The following is a 16354-nucleotide window of genomic DNA, read 5'->3' on the forward strand; positions in this document are numbered from 1 at the left end:
CAAAAGGGGCTAGAAACAAGCATTTTCCTGACAATAAATTGACTATTAGTAAATGGATTGCTTTTAAATTATGCGACAAGATGTTTAATTTATTTTGGGGATTGTGAATTGATCCATATAAGGAATTGGGACAAAAGGGGACCAGAAACTAACATTTTCTTGGTGTCTATGTATGATACTATAGTGTACAGGAATGGAATTTGAAACTGTATCTCAGAGAGCTTACCCAATAGGAAAGTTAGGATTAGGAAATTGTGACTGGAACCATTTAATAATTACCTGTAAAGCACAAAAAGTGGTCATTTAGATTCTGGTCAAATTCAAAGCCAGTGTGAAATGTCTAATCCCAATTATATTTCAAAGTTATATTAAGATTGAATTGTGCATCCATAGTTGCCCCAACTATTCAGGGTTAGAACTCTGTGGTTGTATCAAGCTGAGCCATGCAAAGCATTTCATATCAGATTTGACTTTCAGCTATATTGCAAGAAACCAATGGTTACTCAATAACTTTTGCTTGCATAATTTTAAATTATTTTTTTTTATTGAATATCCAGTAAGTATAATATTAAAATAAAAGCAACATTATAGATGTATTTTGTGTATATGTAAATCTGTTGTTTGTAGAATAATATTGGGTTATGATGGTTTTTTGAGAGCTTGGTTTTTTGTGTTACTTGTACATTTTTTATGTTGTTCAGTATGAGTTATTTAGTTTTGTGGGTCTTGTTTTGTTTGATGCTTATATATTGTCTTGTTTTTAAAGATTAGATTATGGGTAAATATCATATTTCCCTGCACAACTGCACGTAAGAATGTAGTGTGGAATGGTTTTTATTCTTCTTAACTTAGCATTGCTACTTTGTCTTTAGTCTGTAAAATATTAAAAATATTAATTTCCTCAAGCCCAATGTTATATAGGTTCGGACATAGAAATTCCTAGGAATTTGTCAGTCACAAATAATAAGTGCTCTCTAGATTTAATTTATTTAGATTTTGATCACAGTGAAATGGACAATGTATTTTGATGACAGTACTGTTATTTTATTGCAGAGTTATTGCCCTTTTTGATGTGTTGGGTGGGGTCATTGGAAACATTTAAAAAAATATATTTGTAAATTCCCAACTATTATTTCTGTGAAATAATTAAATCTATTCCCTTGAAACCTTAAGGAGATAGACCTTGGGTAAGGGACATAACTCTTTAAATCAGTGATATGTTTGTATCATATTCAATTTCACCAAAGCCTATCAAGCTTTCATTTGAAGAGGAATGAAATCTAAGTTATTTTGATGCTTACATGAGATTAATGTCAAAATACTGAATACAAACGTTCCAATGATTTGTAAGAGTTATGTCCCTTACCCTAGGTTTACCTCCTTAAAACAAACTTAAGTTTTAAGTACATGTATAAGTAAACCAAGTCCTTTAAAGTTTTGTCTTTGTCCCCATATAAATGTTTTTTCTTCTATTAAAAATACGTAGCACATTTTCCTGGATCAGTCATCTTGCATGACGAATAACATGTCTGTATATGTTGACATGTGTGTGCTTGTATAGTCTTTCTTGTTTTCCTTTCGTGACATAAATTTAAATTTCTGGCCATGATATTAAAAGTAAATATCTTTGTGTCTTAATTTTTCTCTTGATATGATACAGACTCTGACTTTTTATTTCAGTATAAAGGATTTTTACAAAACTGTGTGATGATGCATGTTGCATGTTTGTCTGTCTGTCTGTCTGTCTGTTTGCCGGATTGTCTTGTTCTGACATTCATATTAGATCTGCTTATGAAATGTTTGGCACAGCTCGCCAGAGATATTTTTCTTTGTGTTTGTTATGTTACCACTCTTTAGATAAAATATTTTGAATTTAGCTAAGGTATAGCAATTTACCTAGGGGTAAGCATTGTATTAATTTTAGAATAATGGAACAGGGTCATCTATTCAGTAATTTTAGTGTTAATAGACAAATTTGTCTTTTAAAATGAGGATTTCCGTCTGAAGTATATTTGTTAAATTTAGGTGAGGGAATACATGAATACACCATACTACATGAACCATGTTTGCTGTAGGGTTTTATTTTCATTACATAAATTTAGACTCAGTATCATCTTTTGACAATATCCATTAATTAAAAAGAAATTAAATCAATTACTGTAACTTTATCATATAATTGAGAGAAACATTTTTTACTGTTTTGAAATCAGCATTACATGTTGTTGTCATTAACAGATGTATTGGCTATTAAGTAGTTCATTTTTCATTTTTTTTTCACTTTTATTTTAATGATTTATATATTTATATATATCGCGTATGTTTTGTAAAGTTGCATTTTTGTAGGTTATCAAGCTTTTTATCAAAATTGAATCTATAATTAATTTGTATATCTTCATGCAGAGGTTAGAGCGAGGGGAGAATTTAAATGATGAGGATGGGTTTGGATCCACAGGAGATGCTAGAGACAGTATTTCATGGCTTGATCGCAGTGTGGCTGTCAGGGTGAGTAATATGATGTTGACCCACACAATTTATGAATATCATTACTAGAGAATTACCATTTGTTGATGTTTTACCACAGGCTATTTAAGGGTGGGCTGGCCCACCCTTGAATTTTGACCTCCATCCTTAAATTTTAGAAAATTGATGACAAAACCATATTTAAAACCAAATACATTTACATTTTGTGTAGGAAATTACATCTTTATTCTTTTGAATTAAATATAAGCTGACAGGATAAAATCAGATTTACATACCTGTAAAATGTATGAAAAAGTTTGATTAGATATTTCAAAGACTATGAACATGAAACGTAGGTTAATTTGCCCAACCCTTTAATTTTTATCAGTGGTTATCCCTGAAATAGGCAATGTTTGTCTAATGAAATACTCAAAGATTGTCTCCTTTTTACCACATAATTTAATTTGTAGATAATGTAAAAAAATGGTAATTTTCTAAAAGAAAATACCTATAAATCAGTCATTAACTTGAGTGATAGAAATTATTATACAAAAATCTCAGCTCCCACAGCATGCATAGATTTCAAATTTGGTATGTGGATTTATAACAGGGAGCATACATTGTTTGTAATTTTGAGTGTTATGCAGTGTCAACTTCCTCTACAAATGGGGATATACTAGCATAACAATGCATGTGTAACTTCATGTTTACTCAAGTACAAGTCTAATCACTGTATGTGGGATATTAAATTATCAAGTTGAATTAATAATATAAAATGATAGGTTTTTTTAATTCTGAGATACTTGATGTTTACACACACTTTATACATGTACTAACAGTATCTTAGTTTTTTATACCCCACACCCAAGCAACTTTTTGGGGAAGGATATAAAGGAATAACCTTATCCACCCATCTTTCCACCCAATTACCTGTTAAGCTCAGCTCTTAAATTGCTCTATGGAATTAAATGAAATTTAATATGAAACTAGAGCACAGTATGTAGTTGTCTATGAAACTTGGTAATTATTGCTGGGTGCTTGCAAAGAGAGGCAATCCAGCAAAGTCTACTCACTGTTTTAATTTACTTCTTTATTTACAGATCTTCAAGAATATAGATATTGCTGATTTGTCTCGCTGTTCTAGGGTCTGTAGGTCGTGGAAGGTCATCATAACTAACAGCAGTGCCATTTGGAATAGGGTATGTCAGTTATACCAGAAATTATCTGTATCAACTTTTGACAGACATATGTTGTACTGCTGTGCATCTGTCAACAGATAGTACAATATCCAAAATATGTTTTTCCGTGTCAGTCATCTGTAAAAATTGTGCATTGGGTGAAACATGGTATGACAAAACCCAACATTTTGAAAGTTTATTTTGACTATTTGCAGCATCAGAATCAAGGAAAAAAGACAAGATTTTCCATGTCATGTTGGTAAATTGAGTTATAATTTAATTGAAATGCACAGAAAGTGAACATTTTAAAGGCAGATAACTCTATCAAAAACTTCATTTTTCTAACATTCATTTGAAAAATTCTGAGCAAATCCAGCAATGCAGAGATCAAATAATAGTTTTTTCCAAATAGAGAAAGCATCCTGAGTGAAATAATATTGTCAGATTGGAGGGTTTTTGATATGCATGTTTCTGATTGTTCCCATTTTGCCTGATTTTTCCTAATACTTACACTTAATGGATTTTAATGATATTTGGTACATTGTTTTTATACACCTGTCTACTACAGGACGTATTATGGTATACCATTGTCCGTCCGTCCATCGTCAACACTTCGGACAATAACTCAAAAACACTTCCACCAACTGTAATGTAACTTTGGTGTATTGTTCATATCTATTGATGTAAGCTCCCTTTCGATTTTTATAAATTTCAGATTTTTCGTTTCGGTGTTATAAATTTTTATACTTAAAAAAAGGGGGATTTTCAAGTTTTTGGACAATTACTTAAAACGCTTTCACCTACTTTTATGAAACTTTGGTGAATTGTCTATATCTATTGACATAAGCTCTCTTTTGATTTTTATATTTTTTATATTTTTCATTTCCATGTAGTGATTTTTTATACTTAAAAAGGGGATTTTCAAGTTTTAGGATAATAACTCAAAAACACTGTCACTAACTTTTTTGAAACTTTAGTGAATTGTTCCTATCTATTGAAGTAAGCTCTCTTCTGATTTGTATAAATGTCAAATTTTACTTTTCCTTATTATGAAGTTTTACTCTTTAAAAAAGGCAGAAATGGCCAAGGAAATTTATTTGTTGAATAATCGTTGAAAATGGACCATTTGTTATGATAATCCCAAACTTTTTGTGCATTTTTTATTTACTTTTTTTTTGTGGGGTGGGGGGAGGTTATTTGACAGGGCTCACAGTATTTCTAGTTTACCATATAACTTCATTAAATGCATAAGGACAAGTTAAAAGGGCAACGGGCGTATCATGTGCTTGAAGTGCAGCTCTTTATTCATCACTGAAGTAAACTTCTTCGATAATTCTTCATTATTTTCTAATCTTTGTTTCTAAGTTATGGGTCTTGTAACACCAAAAGGTCATTGAAATAAACATTTTCTGAATAATAATAGTGATATTATTTTTGAGAAAATTTCTATAGATCAAACAACCTTATCAACAAAATTAACTTATTGAATTCTATGGAGAATTATATTAAATGGCTTAACAAAATATTTGATAAGGTGAAATAACTTAGTTTTATATGAAATTCAGATGTCTAATTTTACTTGCTACTTGCTACAGCATTGAATTAATATTTAATAAATGGTACATTAATATCTAGTAAATTTTGAAATACATGTACAATATAATTTGTGTTTCAGATTGATTTCTATAAAGTCAAAGACAAGTAAGTACTGACTTCTGGTTTATTATATGCAAACACATAAATAAGATAAATGTTGATGTGCTAAAAATGTAGTATTTATATTCCAGGCACTATCTAAGTAGGGGTTTCATTTATTTTTGCAATGCAGGTACCTTTGGTTCTGTAGGAGATACTTTTCATTCTCTCTTTTAAACATAATGTGAAAATTTAAATTCTGGAGGTACCTTTCAGTAGCTTTGACGACTAAAAGTATCTGGTACTGCCTTTTAATGAAAGGCCTGATCCCAGTAACTTTGTCTTTTTCATTAGACAAATATGTGTGGAAAAGAATAGCTACACAATTTTTTTTGTATAAATTTTCTGAATAACTAAAATGAAATGTTAGTAATTAATTAGAAAGGAAATTGAGATTTAAATTTGATGGATGGTCGTATGATTCTATTCAAAGAATAGTTTTTATAAACATGCCATGTTCTCATATTTAGACTCTAACATTTTACCGGTATAGAAAACTATATACTTATAAAAAAGAAATATAAATATTGGGACCGAGAATTAAAATCTCTCCGGAATTTAATGATTCAATGTTTAGGGAGAAGCCGTTTGGCTAAACGAATGAGCAAGTCATTTAAGACAATTTAAACGACAGTAAGTGTCAATAAAGTTGTAGAACATATTTTATTCAAATTTTAACAGTATCTTATTTTTGTGACGCCGAGTATACATAATTTCATTTACTGTGGTTGTTATTTATAGAGTTACAGACAAAGTAGCCACTAAGCACCTTATGAAATGGAGACCGTACCTGTTACATATAAACCTCAGAGGTTGTACCAAGCTAGGAGAACCAACCTTCCGCGGAATCAGTGAATGTAGAAATCTCCAGGATCTAAATCTGTCTCAATGTACAGGGGTTAATGTGAGTATACATATACAATTAAGTCTGTCTGAACTATAAATTTATTTGACCGAAGGACAGAATTGTTGAGCATTTTTATGTGGTATAGAACTTCATTTGATTTTAAAAATTCCCACAGTTTCATTTTATTGACATCATCTATCAAAGTTTCTCATTAGTAACATACCAGTAATTAAGTTTTGTGTTTTTGTAGCACTTTTGATAATCACATCTATTTTGATTTTGTAGGATGAGACTATGAAGATAGCATTACAAGGTTGTAAGATTCTGCTTTATCTGAACATCTCACACACTAACATTACAGATGCAACCCTCAGAAATATTTCAAAGTAAGTAAAAATCTTTCTGAAATTTTTCAGGATTTTATGAAGGGGAGGCTTAATTATGAAAATAGTATAGAAGGAAACCAGATGGTGAAATGTTTAATGAATGAATTTGATAAATTGCCATATTCAGTGCAATATTCAGCAGACTACGATTGTTTTAGTGTTTTTTATCTTTTGAAAAGGGGGCGTATACGCATTAGGCCCTTACTTGGACCCACCCCTGCAAATGAAAAATTTTTGTAGTATTTTTTTTTTCATGATTTTGTAAATAAAACTGTGAATAGTATACATAATAGAATTTGAAAGTTACCAAAGTTTATATGAAATGACTGAAAACTGACAGTGTAATCATATTTCCTGGTTTACAGCATCAGAAAAAATATCAAAATATTTACAGCAAATTAAATAGTTAACTGCAGGTGATATAGTGGGTCTTCTCATTTACCTGTTGAATTTTCTTTGGTAGTTAACTAGGCAGTAGACAAGCAGATATAAACTTCAAATCTATGGAGTAATAGAGTTTAATAATGCAGTTCATTAGGTAATGGTCATTCATTGAAGCGAATACCAACTCTGTCCACTGAAGTTGACTATATTACTCACTATGATACTTTTATTGCTCTAAAATCACCTTACATTTTCAAAGCTATAACAATTTTGAATGTTTTTAACAGATACAGCCAGCATTTACAGTTCCTAAGTCTAGCCTACTGCAAAAACTTTACTGACAGAGGTTTAATGTACTTAGCTGGGGCTAAATGTAGTAAAAAGTTAGAATACCTTGATATATCAGGATGCTTACAGGTAATTTGATTTCTAACATAGTTTTTATATTGTTCTAAGAAGGCCATTTTTCTTCTAGCATCTAAATGTGTAGTTTATTTTTCAGTCCTGTTAAAAAAAAATCAGGCTTGAAAAAAAAGCATATTTGTTACAAGACTTATGTTTCTCAGTATATCATTATATGTCATCAAATCTGTCAAAAGTAAATCAGGGTTGAAAAAAAAACATTATTCATATTTTTACTGTCAATTATTAGGGCCTATATACCAGTTCATTATAAAGTTTGTTCACTTAGTATGATCCTAATGTCATCATAAGAGGGTTTGATAAACTACATTGAACTTTTGTGCTAATGAACAGTCACTGCTAGCAATGATATCAAAACAAACAATCTAGCTCTTTTTTATTAAATTGTGCAAATTCTTGGTCTTCAAAATATTTAATTTACTCAACTGTTAAATTGAAAGTATTTTTTCTTGGATATCAAAATATGCTATTTTATGGTTTCTTACTTTTGGGATTTCATTAGACCGTTATGGCGAAGTTGATACTACAATTGGTGGGAATTTCATTATATAGTTGGACTTAACCATAAAAACCATGAAAATTGATTTCCCACAAACAAAACTGAAAAATAAATTGTCCACTGGAAAGTTGTGAAAAAGTTTTGCTTTCCCACATCAATATTTACTGAACTGTCTTAATTTCTTTAAAGTTATATTACTGACTTAGTCAGCATGCAACAATGTCAAACAGATGATATACTAGTGTTTCATTTTCCTGTAAAATTTTTTACTTGCCCCAGGCAATGGGAATGGTGATTTCTTAAGTCATGCACAGTACAGTGAAAAGAAACAAGAACTTACAACCATATTTTATCATATTTACAGATTACCCCAGATGGATTTAAAGGACTTGCCAATGGATGCACCAATATACAGACTTTGATCATAGATGAATTCCCTACCCTCACAGATGAATGTATCATTGTAAGTTATACAGGGAATAACTTTAGCCTGTTGCAGAGTTTTAAATAACTATGCTGCTTCATAGTTGTTATTCATATTCTTAATTTTGGGACTGAGAGAACTTAAAGCATAGATATGCATTCCCTTTGAGCAAATACTGTATGGTGATTTTTTTTGGCAGGGTGTAAAATTTAACGATTTTGAGGCAAAAATGTAAAAAAAAAATTTGACATTTTTAGTATTGACAGATGTTTGTTGGTACATTGAGTACTAAAGCCCAGCAGAGTAAATACTTTGCAGAATTTAATTTAGCATTTTTAGACAGACTGCAAAAATAAGCTAAAATGATCAACCCATGAAAATTTCATACTATACAGTAGCATTGATAAGGAAAGTATGAGCTCTATTCCTTTTTCTCTTAGAATCTGTGAAAAACTGTGATACAGTGAAAAGACTATTGTTTGTGGGGTTCCAATTTTCGTGGTTTTCGTGGGTAAGTCAAACCACGAAATTGGTTCCCAATGAAAAGGAGATTCCTATGGATGTGTATCTTGAATACCTCAAAACCACGAAATGAAGAATCCATGAACTTGTGTTTTTTCCCTAATCCATGAGAACTTTCACAGTATGCGGTATTGCATTTTTTTGACAACTTTGTAAGAACAGTTGTTGACATATATACGCTTATCAATATATTGTATTTTAGGCATCTTTTTCTCCATAGCTTTGTTGCATTTGATTTAAGTTGAAATAAAGAACTGATTTTCCCATAAAAAGTATTTGTGTTCTTAGCATAAAATGAAATATGTTTTTATAAAAAAAAAATGAACTATATAGTCATTTAAAACAATTAAAACAAATTAGCAGAAAATCTACTATTAAGGTATGTTAAAATTTTCCAAATTTTTGCTCATAATTTAATTAGAATAATTTTTTTCACAGGCCATTGCAAACAAGTGTACAAAAATACACACAGTATCAGTGCTTGGTTCTCCTCTACTCACTGATGAAGCCTTCAAAAAGTTAGCACAGCATAAAAAACTCAGGAAACTAAAAACTGAAGGTATATAGCATAAACATTGTAGTTGTGTATCTAAAAGATGGCAATCATACTACAAAGCTGTAAAGAAGGTGTAAGACAGCAATTGTTTATCCTTATGTGTACAATGGTATATTAATTAAGAAATAAATCACAGACACTCTATTTTATCATTGTTTTACCATGAGCTGGCCATTTATGTTGTATCATTTTACCTCAAGTGAAAACAATGGTTTAAGCATCCACATAAATGGCAAGCCAGTGGTAAAACAATGATAAAATGGAGTGTCCATGATTTATTTAATATCTAATAAGACTAGTTTCTCCATATTATATAAAACATGCAGCCTCTGTGTTGCAGTAATGGCGACTGTTATGGAGCAAATTTCTTTTGTGACGTCTGTTAAATTGGGTAAAACTTCTCTATGACGTGGGAAATAAGACATTGATGGTGTTGGTCATATGTTAATTAAGGTTTTGCCAAAGCTTACCTTTGAAGCATGCCTTTGCCATTGAAAATATACTTCTAGATTATAATTTTTTCATTCTTACGGAAGTTTGGAATTAAGAAGGTAGAGCTAGGGTAAGGGACACAATTCTTACAAATCATTGGAACGTTTGTATTCACCATTTTACCTCAATCTCTTGTAAACATCAAGGTAATTTGGACTGATTTCATTCTGTTTCAAAGGAAAGCTTGAAAGGCTTTGGTGAAATTGAATATAATACAAACATATCGCTTATTTCAAGAGTAATGTTCCTTACCCTAAGTCTACCTCCTTTTAAGAAAATGTGTACTTTACAGTCGGTAAAGGCAAAATTAGAATGCTAAATGACAGTCAAAATAGTAAAAAGGTGGTAACATTCTATGATTAAATTTTAGATTATTATGAAGCCATTCAAAGTTATTATTTCTAGTTATTAAGTTAATGAGTTAAGTAGACATTAAAAAAGATTTTGGCCCAATGAAAGTGATAATGATGCCTATTTCATTGATTGAAGGTAGAAACATGGTAAGAGGAGGTGTTTTGAGGTAATATATATGTAATAAGAACTTTTTATATAATTCAGGCAACCAGAGAATATCTGATGTGTCAATGAAAGCCATTGGTCAATGTCAGAATTTATCACACTTGTATATAACTGACTGTCAGAGGTTGACTGATGCTTCTCTGAAACAACTTACACAGTGTAAAGATCTCAGGGTTGTTAACTTTGCAGACTGTGTCAGGTATGATAGTTCAAGATAAAGGAGGTTCTTTTTCAATCAAGGCAAAGGTAGAGATGTTTTAAAAAGATATGTAATCATATGAAAATAGATAATTTGTGAAAGATTTGAAGCAAATAACTACTGAAGAATTTACAGTAGGTTATGTGAAAATATTTTTTTTGTAATCTCCAGGTAATTGAAACATTTCTGTAATAGAATGGTCATGAATAAATAAATAGTACACATATCAACAAAGGAAATTTCAAAATAACATCCACAACATAAAAAGATGAAGCAGACCAAGCTAAAGGAAAGTGTAGAGGTTACAGACCACCAATTCAACCAATGAGCATTTGGAACGTACGCAAAAATAGTCCTACGCAGAAATTACCCCTGTTCCTCATAGTGCTGTGAAAAAAGTTCTCATCTTATTTTAAAAATTTAAACAGTTTCTGAAAGGAAAAACATTTCTGTACATTTTATAGGTGCATTTTGCTTCTTGTGATGTGAAGCCTAATCTCCATAATGATTTTTAAATATACCCCTATCTTGTGAAAACACTGGGATTTCCCATGCTATTTATAGACCCTTCACTTCCGGTGACCAGTACTGCACTGCAAGTCTGCTAACCCCACATGCCATTCAGAGGATTGTGAGCTGACATATGTAGAATCATGCTGATATATAGTCCTCTGCAGGTTAAAATTAAGGTAAAGTCCAGAGAAGCCATTGAATATTGTGAAATTAGCATAGAAGCCTATGGAAAGTGGAATTAGTGGTTTTTAGCCTTAAGTTGAAGCCATGGCAAAATGAAAAGTTTCTTGAAATAGCTTTAAACTACTTGAAAATCTTGTTAACTTTGCCATGAGAGGAATACACTACAAAAATCCTTCAAAATATGCATTTTTTTAAGTTATAGGTCCAAATTATGGAAAATTGGTCTTTTTGGCTGATTTTATGTCCTATCTTGTAAAAAGTGTAGAAAATTTAGTAAAAATATCAAATATTAAACTTTGAGGGCTATATTTACCTAAATATGGTGGTAATAAGCACTTGAAATAAAGTTTTGTGTAGATTTGAGCAAAAATTAGGTTAGAAATGAGGAAAAACTCACTTTCATTACTGCGGTTAAGGCCATATCAGCATTCCCCTATGGCAACATGGAAAATCCATTATTGAGTACTTTTTTTGCTTTAGGTGCCCTTTACTGGTCATGTTTTAATGTGAAAACACTGTATTTACAAATTTAAAGCCAAATATATCACCTTTTGTGAAAATTTAAAGATTTAGGATTTTTGACATGTGATCAAGAAAAAGGGGGAGGCATGTCAGAAATAAATTTTTTAAAATAGACCAATTTCTCAGAAAATGATTACTTTTAAAACTATTTCTTCATTAATATTGTTAAAAAACAAGTTGTGATTGATATTTTTTATTTGAAAAGTCAGAAAAAGTTCTTTGCAAATATTTAATGCATTTAAGTATGGTAGAATATTGTCACTTTTTTGCTCGCACAACTTGGTTACCCTATATTTAAAAATCAAATATTTAAAAAAGTGCTTGTCACATTTCACTGAAACTTTGCAAATGCATTCAGTATGTGTGTAGGAAGATACCTGTATAGTTATTTATTTTTTCTAAGACAAAAAGTGACTCTTTAGGTTACAGACCACCAATTCAACCAATGAGCATTTGGAACGTACGCAAAAATAGTCCTACGCAGAAATTACCCCTGTTCCTCATAGTGCTGTGAAAAAAGTTCTCATCTTATTTTAAAAATTTAAACAGTTTCTGAAAGGAAAAACATTTCTGTACATTTTATAGGTGCATTTTGCTTCTTGTGATGTGAAGCCTAATCTCCATAATGATTTTTAAATATACCCCTATCTTGTGAAAACACTGGGATTTCCCATGCTATTTATAGACCCTTCACTTCCGGTGACCAGTACTGCACTGTAAGTCTGCTAACCCCACATGCCATTCTGAGGATTGTGAGCTGACATATGTAGAATCATGCTGATATATAGTCCTCTGCAGGTTAAAATTAAGGTAAAGTCCAGAGAAGCCATTGAATATTGTGAAATTAGCATAGAAGCCTATGGAAAGTGGAATTAGTGGTTTTTAGCCTTAAGTTGAAGCCATGGCAAAATGAAAAGTTTCTTGAAATAGCTTTAAACTACTTGAAAATCTTGTTAACTTTGCCATGAGAGGAATACACTACAAAAATCCTTCAAAATATGCATTTTTTTAAGTTATAGGTCCAAATTATGGAAAATTGGTCTTTTTGGCTGATTTTATGTCCTATCTTGTAAAAAGTGTAGAAAATTTAGTAAAAATATCAAATATTAAACTTTGAGGGCTATATTTACCTAAATATGGTGGTAATAAGCACTTGAAATAAAGTTTTGTGTAGATTTGAGCAAAAATTAGGTTAGAAATGAGGAAAAACTCACTTTCATTACTGCGGTTAAGGCCATATCAGCATTCCCCTATGGCAACATGGAAAATCCATTATTGAGTACTTTTTTTGCTTTAGGTGCCCTTTACTGGTCATGTTTTAATGTGAAAACACTGTATTTACAAATTTAAAGCCAAATATATCACCTTTTGTGAAAATTTAAAGATTTAGGATTTTTGACATGTGATCAAGAAAAAGGGGGAGGCATGTCAGAAATAAATTTTTTAAAATAGACCAATTTCTCAGAAAATGATTACTTTTAAAACTATTTCTTCATTAATATTGTTAAAAAACAAGTTGTGATTGATATTTTTTATTTGAAAAGTCAGAAAAAGTTCTTTGCAAATATTTAATGCATTTAAGTATGGTAGAATATTGTCACTTTTTTGCTCGCACAACTTGGTTACCCTATATTTAAAAATCAAATATTTAAAAAAGTGCTTGTCACATTTCACTGAAACTTTGCAAATGCATTCAGTATGTGTGTAGGAAGATACCTGTATAGTTATTTATTTTTTCTAAGACAAAAAGTGACTCTTTAGGTTACAGACCACCAATTCAACCAATGAGCATTTGGAACGTACGCAAAAATAGTCCTACGCAGAAATTACCCCTGTTCCTCATAGTGCTGTGAAAAAAGTTCTCATCTTATTTTAAAAATTTAAACAGTTTCTGAAAGGAAAAACATTTCTGTACATTTTATAGGTGCATTTTGCTTCTTGTGATGTGAAGCCTAATCTCCATAATGATTTTTAAATATACCCCTATCTTGTGAAAACACTGGGATTTCCCATGCTATTTATAGACCCTTCACTTCCGGTGACCAGTACTGCACTGCAAGTCTGCTAACCCCACATGCCATTCTGAGGATTGTGAGCTGACATATGTAGAATCATGCTGATATATAGTCCTCTGCAGGTTAAAATTAAGGTAAAGTCCAGAGAAGCCATTGAATATTGTGAAATTAGCATAGAAGCCTATGGAAAGTGGAATTAGTGGTTTTTAGCCTAGATAGCTTTAAAATATGTTCCGAGAAAAATGCAGTGGTATTATTTCTTAAAATGTATTTGTTTTATACCATGTCTGTTACAACCCTACAACAGTATACAACAGTCGACAACAGTATACAACAGTATACTACTACCCTTCCTTCTGTTCACACAGAGTACAAAAAATCTTTCACAAAATGTTTTGCCCTTTTGTTTTCTGATGGCTTCAGAGTTATCAAAGTTTGAATATAAAACAGAAAGATGGGTTGTGTATTACATGTATGTGCTTTATCATTGTTGTCTATTTGAATTGTAATTAATTTGATTACAGAATCAGTGATGGTGGAGTGAGACCATTAACAGATGGAGATTCAGCAGACAAAATCAGAGAACTCAACCTTACAAACTGTATCAGAGTTAGTGAACTCTCCGTCATTAATATGCTGAAAAAGTAAGTAATTTTTAGTTTTCCTTATTTTTTTTTTAACTGTACCAGGAACTTTTGTTTTGAATAAATTATAGAACTAAGTATGGGAAACCACATATCATCAACATCATAGGCTGCATCATTTTTTTTAAGTAAAGGATGCTACCTGAATATCAAAGTTTAAAAAAAAATCGTTTTTGCAATGTTCGCATAGGACTTTTTCTGTTGCTAAATATCTATTTAATAGTTTTCTTTAGTCATTGGCAAAATATTTGCATCATGTCTGTTGTTAAGAAAAAATAATATTGCCTTGTTTTTCCTTCATTAAGAGTACATATACATTGCATTTATTATAAAATGGTTTTTTTTTCTTAATTAAGCAGTCTTACAAATGTATCAGCAAGGTATTTTTTTTTTAAATTTTCAGATTAAAACATCTGACATATTTAAGCTTATGTTTCTGTGATCACATCAGTGAGAATGGTATAGAGATACTAGGACAGATGCATACTCTGACATCACTTGATATATCTGGATGTAAAGTGTCTGACAAAGTAAGATACTCCTTTACTCACATAGTCTGTAATGTTGGTAAGAACCATTTCAAAATGATGTTTTGGTTTAAAAAATAAAAGACTTCAAAGTTACTAAAGTTAGAAGCCATTTTAGGTAGTGATTTTATGAAAATAGTATAGAACCTTAACTTATTAGGATGAATGAATATAGCTAATGCTTCTAAAGTACTGGAGTCAATTTCATAAAAAAATGTAAGTGTGAAATTGATTGTAAGTTATGAAGTACCAACGTTATTTTCTGTTGTGATGTCATTTTGTAAATGTGAAATTGATCGTAAGTTATAATGTAACAATGTTATTTTCAGTTGAGATGTCATTTCATAAGTGTGAAATTGATCAAAAGTTATGACATAACAATGCTGTTTTCTGTTGTGACATCATTACTATTGATAAATTTTACACTTACAACTTCTTGTGAAATTGATTCCTGCATCTTATTTGGTAACGTATTGTTGTAAATGCTTTAGAAAATTAACTATTATAATGAATTTTAATCAAGATATCTTCCTATTGATTACATTTACTGGGACAGGTCTTCCTTGAACACAAATGAGCAATAAAAATTACCATTTTAGTCAATTTGATTTACATTTATTTTATCTTTTGTAAATTTTATTAGTCTTTTTTATTCCTGTTTGCAGTCATTATCAGTCCTAGGAAACAACTACAGATTAAGGGATGTAACTCTCTCAGAATGTACTGATATTACAGATCTAGGGTTAGAAAAATTTACACAACAGTGTAAAGAGATTGAAAGGCTTGATTTGTCTCATTGTGTGGTAGGTGATTTTGTACATATCCCAGATTTGTTGGTCCCTGTTGGTCATTTTATTTACTGTCAGTTATAGATTTTTTGTCAGATAGAAATTGACCCCAAACTTATTGTCTGTTAGAAATTCAGAGGGTTTCTTGAAAATATAAGTATGTGAGGAGAAAAATAGATGAAATATGTCCAAACTCTATTTTATTATTTTATTACAAGAAAAATTGAAAAGGTCAAATTCTATTGCAGTAAATTGCAAATGAAATAGCATTGTGTGTTTTTTATAAAGACATTTTTTCTGAAATTATATTTTAAATTTTTTGATGCTTTATATGAGACACTGACATGTATATGTATTATTATTTTTTTTCATTCAGCAAATAACTGATGGTGCAATCAAGAATCTTGCTTTCTGTTGTCAAAATTTAAATGCACTGAATCTTTGTGGATGTAAAAACGTGAGTCTTTCTTTCATTTATCACAAATTATTTTCAAAGCTATGTAGTATCTGTTTATTTTTTTTTTTCATTTATACATTTTAGTGCTTGATTGGGAAGAAAAACATAAAAAGTATTAAAA

At 30.7% G+C, this 16354-nt stretch overlaps 1 protein-coding gene across 5 annotated transcripts in view; it reads left to right on the forward strand.

Moving 5' to 3' along the window:
* Positions 1–16354, forward strand: part of LOC148627975 (F-box and leucine-rich repeat protein 13-like) — a 40922-nt gene that overhangs the window by 20911 nt on the left and 3657 nt on the right. For all 5 annotated transcript variants that reach the window (XM_088582551.1, XM_088582529.1, XM_088582538.1 and 2 more), the window contains 13 exons: positions 2401–2502; positions 3561–3659; positions 5314–5339; positions 6075–6237; positions 6466–6566; positions 7238–7367; positions 8237–8335; positions 9257–9377; positions 10425–10584; positions 14342–14461; positions 14865–14991; positions 15654–15791; positions 16153–16233. In XM_088582551.1, coding sequence (XP_088438677.1) covers positions 2401–2502; positions 3561–3659; positions 5314–5339; positions 6075–6237; positions 6466–6566; positions 7238–7367; positions 8237–8335; positions 9257–9377; positions 10425–10584; positions 14342–14461; positions 14865–14991; positions 15654–15791; positions 16153–16233 — 1467 coding nt within the window. The remainder of the gene's footprint in view (positions 1–2400; positions 2503–3560; positions 3660–5313; positions 5340–6074; positions 6238–6465; positions 6567–7237; positions 7368–8236; positions 8336–9256; positions 9378–10424; positions 10585–14341; positions 14462–14864; positions 14992–15653; positions 15792–16152; positions 16234–16354) is intronic.

This window comes from Perna viridis, chromosome 1 (assembly GCF_037379345.1).
Source record: "Perna viridis isolate PV_CMFRI_1.1 ecotype Kerala chromosome 1, ASM3737934v1, whole genome shotgun sequence".
Taxonomy (NCBI): Eukaryota; Metazoa; Mollusca; class Bivalvia; order Mytilida; family Mytilidae; genus Perna; species Perna viridis.